Raw genomic sequence first — 7006 nt, 5'->3', positions numbered from 1 at the left:
GCACAAAAAAGACAAAAAAGCTTATGAACATAAACATCGAAAGTGACAAAAAATATCACTATAGCACAACATATAAATTTATTTGGATTTACATTGTTATTATTAGGTCATTTCTATTCATCAACACCCTCTGTCACATTGTACAAATTACAAATTTTACCAAATCAAGTTTAAATAGGATACTAAAGCACAAAAAAGCTTATGAACATAAACATCGAAAGTGACAAAAAATATCACTATAGCACAACATATAAATTTATTTGGATTTACATTGTTATTCATTTCTATTATTTTAAAAAATAATTTTATTTTTTTTAAAACATACAAATTTTACCAAATCAAGTTTAAATAGGATACTAAAGCACAAAAAAGCTTATGAACATAAACATCGAAAGTGACAAAAAATATCACTATAGCACAACATATAAATTTATTTGGATTTACATTGTTATTATTAGGTCATTTCTATTCATCAACACCCTCTGTCACATTGAGCAGCCATTACAAATTACAATAATCATTCTATGGGTTTAAAATTTCTATATGCAATCACGGCATAAAAGGGGTCTAACCCTGACATGAATCCAAAAAGTCCCATAATCCAATCAATTGGAGAAGAATTAGTAGTAGCTGGTAACTTCCGAACCACCTCAGGCTCTGTGAAACCTTCAACACATTGGAAGTATTGAACCACAAGTTGTACCCTACTATAGCCAGTGCCATCTCTCCAAGCACTAATGGCTTTCTCATAAAACATTCTGTTGCTGAAACTCACCATGAACACGCCCCCTGGCTTTAGTACCCGGAATACCTCTGCAAATACCTGTAATAAACAACATACATAGGAGATAGTCCATGCTATCCTTTTTATCTTTAAATATTATAAATTGCTAATAATTGCAATGATTAATAGACCAAAGTAGTTATCATCTTGATAAATTCTACATTTTTCAATATTGCACATATATTAAATTATTATAAAACTGAATATGAAGGCAATTTTCTTTTATATCTTTGTGTCACCATTTTTTTTATTTTGTTCCATGATAATATCTAAACGAGAAATGATAAAAGACTAGTAGAATTTATTTTTATTAGTAATTAGTCAGTAATATTTAAAATTATTATATTATTAAATTATTAGATTAAAAAATTAGATTAATAATTAAAACTGCTGACAAAAAATAATTAATTATATTATAACAATACAACCATTTAAAATTTTCAAAACCAATTTGTTCAAAGGCTCAACAACATGAAATTTCTTTGAGGCTTCATATCAATAGGGTGGTTTCTTGAATCACAAAGAAGAACTAAATTTTGTTTAATTTTAATATACTGTCAATGAAAAATAATTTTATACGGACATCTAATCACATAATATCACATTAACAAAAATATCTTATATTATCGTGTATCAAAATTATATATATAATTAATTAGAAACCCGAAACAATGATGGAATATCAAACCTTCTCTGGCTGTTGTAGATATTGGACACTAACTGTGCACAACACTGCGTCAAAACTGCAATTCGTAAACCCAAACTCTTGTTCCTCGTTTAGATCCTTGACAACAAAGTAATCCAGCCTTGGATTTTTGGCAAGTTCTTGTGCATTCAATCCATGACCCACCACTCTTTTGTAGTTGACATCATGGGGCAAGTGGCTGATCCAAGAGCTCATGAGATCAAGAATCTCTGTCTCAGGCTTCAACCTCTCTCTGTAGAGATTGGTGAGTGTGGAAATGAAGGCATCATCGACGTGTTTCACAAGGCGTGGGTATGCATAGAACTCTCTATCTGAGTATGGATTGAGTTTCGTTCTACCCTCTTGGGTCAGAACAAGGCGTTTGATTTTGCCTGTTGAGCTTGGCTCATTGCTCAATGTGCTTACGATTTTTGTTGAAATGTTGTTGGTTTTGATAAGAGGTGATGAGATAGGTTGTATGCTACTGGTGCGCATTGTTGAAGCCATGATTTTTTGTGTAGGTCATGAAAAGTGGGTATGAACTTGAATCAATCAAAATCGAACAGTAACTCTTTTTATGGTTAACTACACGTATACGTGTTTTTGTTTTTTGTTTATTATTTTATCTGGAATATATCATACAATATATTATTGTGGATAACTGTTCCACGGTTGGGAGAGCATTTAGAGTCTAGTGAGATTCAAAAGGGATCGGATTTCCTCTTCTTTTTTTTTTTTTGGGTCTTTTAGCTATTAATCTAATTCTTTTATTTTACTAATTAAATAATATATTTTAATTTATATTTTTTAAACATTAATAATTAATTGATGAATAAAAATAATAAATTTTGATAGTTCTCTAATATTCTTCTTATTATAATTTAGGGTTAAGTGTATGTTTGGGCGCCATTATTTTATTAAAAAAGATCTTTTTTCAATGAAAAAATATCTTTTTTTTATTTTTTAACGTGTTTGGCAAATTTCTAGTAGTAAAAGTAAAAGCACTAGTAAAATCAAAAAAAGATCTTTTTTTGAGAAGCTGTAATTTACATCTTTTTTTAAAAGATATTTTTTCCTTAAAAAAAGATGTTTTTTCATGTAATAAATAAACAAAAAAATACTTTTATATTGTTATACCCAAACATAATTGATTGATAAAAAGACCTTTTTACATGAGATATCCAAACATAAAATTACTTTTACTTCTCTATAAGATCTTTTAAAAAAAAATAACTCGAAAAAAGATCTTTTCTTAGAAGCTCACCCAAACAAGCCCTAAGTACTGAAATCGTCCCTAAGGTAAGGGGTGAAAATTAAAATTGTCTCTGACCTTTTTTTGTTATTAAAATCATCCCCAACGTTACAAAACGTTATAAAATCGTCCTTTTGTCCATAAATAAAATTTTTTGGACAATTTTGTCCTTAAACAAAAATTAAAAAGCCTCTCCACCTTCACCACTACCCTCTACATTATCATCACCATCACCATCACCATCGCTACACCATAACCACCAACAATCCAGCAACACCAACAGCAACAATAAAAAATAAATCAACAAAAATTTTAAATTAAACAATTCAGCAATCATCAACTATAATTTCAGATCCAAAATTAGCAACAACATAAATTAAAAAATTTTAAAAAGAACTCAAATGTTCTTCCAAAAAAAAAGAAGAAGAAGAAGAAGAAGAGAGAAAGAGAACAGCGCGAAGAAACTGGGAACAAGAATTCAAAAAATAGAAGCAACGGATTAATTTTGAGTTAACCAACATGATCTCACTAACGAAGCTATTATCCACTGCCACAAAAAATAGCCTTGAGCTTCTTCACTTCAGAAAGATCAAGTAACGTAGTCTTGGTGATCAAATCAGAATTCAAGTTGCTACCAAACAACGCAACATCAAGAACAGACATCATTACCATTCATATATAACAGAAGTCTCATCATTCTCCTCTTCACCTTCCTCACCCCACCACCACCCCCCACTATCATCATTAACACCAGAACCCACCACCACCCCCACCTTAGAAAATCATAACTCAGAATAATCAACAAATTCACTTTGAACAATAATCAACAAATTCAGCAACAACAATATTCTAAATTTAAGCCAAATCACAAAAAATTAAATTATAGATATTCCATAACAAATTTCACAAAAAAATTCAGAAATTCTAGATATTCCAGTTCGAAGAAGAAGAAGAAGAAGAAGAAGAAGAAGAAGAAGAAGAAGAAGAAGAAGAAGAAGAAGAAGAAGAAGAAGAAGAAGAAGAAGAACGGCGGTGCGGCGGTGCGGCGGTGCGACGGGGCGGCGGTGCGGCTTCCCTTCCCTCCTCCTCCCCCCAGCCCCCCTCAACGGCGGCCCTGGCGGTGGTGACGCTCCCCTCGGTGGCTCACTCCCTCTCTCGTGTTGTCTCTCTTCTCGGCTCAACTCTGATTCGCGACGACACTCTCTCTCCCTCTTCCCTTTGATGGCGACGATGACAAGCAAGGCAGCTGGGCATGGCGGCGGCGGCGCTGGACACGGCCTCCCTCTCTTCTCTTCTCAGTTCTCCGTCACTCTCTCCCTCAAGCCCTCACCGTTTCTTTCTTTCTTTCTTTTTGTTTCCTGAAGCCGTTTCTCTCTATATCTTTATAAAAAAATTAATTAATAAATTTAACATATCTGCCTTAATTTAAACAAATATTAGTTAAACTATATTTTTTTATGTTGACAAAATATGCTTCAAATAAAAAAAAAAGAGTTAAACCTTGGTGAACGATTCGGTAGTCTTCAGGTCTTGTTTTCCCAATATTAGTGAGATGTTTTAATGTTACATTTAGATCCCAAACACACTTTTTATATTTAGCAAATGCAACAATGTTATCTAATAATGTAAAATTAGTGCTACCTTGGATTTATTATGTGTATCCAAATGCAACAATTTATGATATTATCTAACAATGCAAAGTTCAAATGGTTACCGTTTATTATATGGGAATTGGATCAAATAGAAGAATTCAGTAAAATAAGGAAGTGAGAGTGAAAGAAGTATGGTTTTAGAGTTATTTTTGTGAGAGTTCTAACGACTTTTAGATAGGGTAGACTGCATCAGTATAGATACTTAACCCCTTGAAAAATGCTGATCGTAATCTTCAATTGCTTGCCATTATTTGTTGGAACTACTGGAAAGTTCGCAATTAGTTAATTTTTGAAGGTTCTACTTCAATGACGTCTGCCATTCTAGCAAGTTCTGTCAAGTTATTCCGTGAAATTCAAAGAACTTTCAGTTTAGATCGTCATCTCCATGTGACAATCTCTTAGTTTCATTCGATTTGATTTATCATTCTTTCTTCTTTAAAATTTTCTTCGTTTTTCGACCATGCACCGGTGGATGAATACCTTCAGTGTATTGTTTTGGAAAATTCTCACTTTTTATTTACGGTCCTGTTTTTGGACATCTTTATATTTTATTTTTCAATAATTAATGAAATATAACCTACTATCTTTGGAAAAAAAAGGAAGTAAAAGTCTAAATTAAGATGATAAAATTTATATATAAAAGATATTTTGACATAAAATTTGAATCTTCTAAATTTTAAATTTTTACTTAAGAGAATAAATTAACAATATAAAATTTAGTCATTTTTTAAAAATAATTTCTGAAGATCATAGATAATTATTTCTTTACAAAATAAAAAATTAATCTTATATTTTAGGCTGATTACCACTTGGATGGTAATGACTAAAATAATAGAAAAAACGTCTGATTTATTCTCTAAATCGGGTTAGATATGGATTCTAAAAGTGTCTGACTCATGCGAATTAGGCCACATGAATTGGATTGGGTATCATTGGGCCGACTTTACTTGGTCCAATTTCGAACGTAGCTCTATGAGTGATGTTATTTTCCTTTTGATTCTTTTGGCAAGAGCAAAGAAAGATTCTATTTTCTTGGTTTAAATTAGAAGCGAGAGTTAAACTCGTAAATTTTTAAATAAGTATAAAAAATTTATACCGTTTAAATTATAGTTTATTGACAAAAAAAAAGATTTTATAGTACGATCATAAATTTATGATGGCACTTATGAATAGAATCTTTGACTAAGGTGAGACTCAATAATGGCCAATACCTCAAACACAATAATGACACAATAAAGTAGGAAAAGTATAGAATACCGAAAGTTGTATCTGCCAGCTATTACCAACACTAATTAAAATTAATTAAATATAATTTGTTATGTCAATTAGGGATTTAGTGGATACAGTACAATGCATTTTGAAATAGCAAAGAGTGGTAACGTACTAACGTAACATGAGACTTTCACGCCAATTACGAACACAACATGGCACATTGTCACGCAAACCTAATACTCATTCTTCTCGCTGGTTGCGTCTCCGTCGGGTTGCTTTTCATCTCACCGGGACGCTGCCATTTGTTCCATCGACGGTGACTGCGCCTTCACCCAGAGGCCACTTCTTCTTCGTGGAACTTTTCAAGTCACTGAGACACCGACATTACCCTTCAACGGTGACTACGCCTTCACCCGGATCCATTGAAGTAACTATATCCGGTAGGTATATGTGTCTCCATTGAAGTCAAGTGGACCAACCACCATTTTCGTGGAAGAGACACATCTGTGGTTAACAAGCCACATCCAATCAGAAGACACATCCGTGAAAAGGAAAACCTGCCTGTTACCATCACATGACTATGATAGCCACCTCCAGTGTAAGACACATCCATGCTGAGACAACTCCAAAGATGTCACGATGAAATTAGACAGGAACATGGAAGACACATATGCGATTACATGCAAACACGAAAAAGACACATTCTTATAAGACACATGTGGCAGAAGACACATCCATATAGACTAGACACATCCGAGAACTAGCAATTAGCGAAAACCTTGAAGACCCACTTACCTGTTGTTGTTGCACTGGTGTCTGAGGGAAGAGACACTACAAGGGGGCTCGAACTCGAGACAGGGATCGACGCTGGGAGGGCGATGCAGCGGCAAACGAGTTGCGAGGATGCTAATGTCTCCACGAGGCCGGAAGTGTCCAGCCGCAGCGTATCTTCTGGCGGAGCTACTAGAGGGCGTCGCGATGAAGGTTTCACGTGTGGATGCGTCTCTACGACGGCAACATGTAGCCGCGCCAGGTGTCACTTTGGCGGATGTGGGACCGTACTTGTTAGTGGCGGCAACTGGTTTCTCGGAGGCGTTGACGCAGCCGACGAATGCAACCGGCGAAGACAGCAACCCGGAGTGCTATGCGACGATGCAAGTGGAGATGGAGAGTAGGGGGTGTGTCTCAACGGTAAGAACAAGTGAAAAAGGGTTAACTAGGTTACAGCGGTAACCAAGTGGTATTAGAATTAATTGGGTTAATTTAGAATTTGTTTTTTTTTTTAATAAGTGGGCTTTGTGAAGCAGCCCAATAACCTTTAGCAGATATTAGCAGATTTTATCTTGATAACGTAGCATTAATTTTTTAGGTTGAATAAAGTATATTAGTGTATTACTATTATTTTTTTATTTACTAAATAT

General features: G+C 34.1%; 1 protein-coding gene across 1 annotated transcript; it reads right to left on the bottom strand.

The window, feature by feature from the left end:
- Window positions 389–2037, bottom strand: LOC107648434. Its single transcript, XM_016352301.2, has 2 exons — window positions 1473–2037; window positions 389–823 (listed from the first exon to the last, which is right to left on the bottom strand). The coding sequence occupies exons 1-2, from the start codon at window positions 1974–1976 to the stop codon at window positions 518–520; spliced, it is 810 nt and encodes a 269-aa protein (XP_016207787.1). The 5' UTR covers window positions 1977–2037; the 3' UTR covers window positions 389–517.

Source organism: Arachis ipaensis, chromosome B06 (assembly GCF_000816755.2).
Source record: "Arachis ipaensis cultivar K30076 chromosome B06, Araip1.1, whole genome shotgun sequence".
NCBI lineage: Eukaryota > Viridiplantae > Streptophyta > Magnoliopsida > Fabales > Fabaceae > Arachis > Arachis ipaensis.
This window is presented reverse-complemented; position numbering and strand designations above follow the sequence as displayed.

Coding starts and splice junctions, on each gene's coding strand:
- LOC107648434 (XM_016352301.2), bottom strand. CDS start 1,976: ATGGCTTCAACAATGCGCACCAGTAGCATACAACCTATCTCATCACCT. Junction 824..1,472: donor ATCTACAACAGCCAGAGAAG/GTTTGATATTCC, acceptor TGTTTATTACAG/GTATTTGCAGAGGTATTCCG.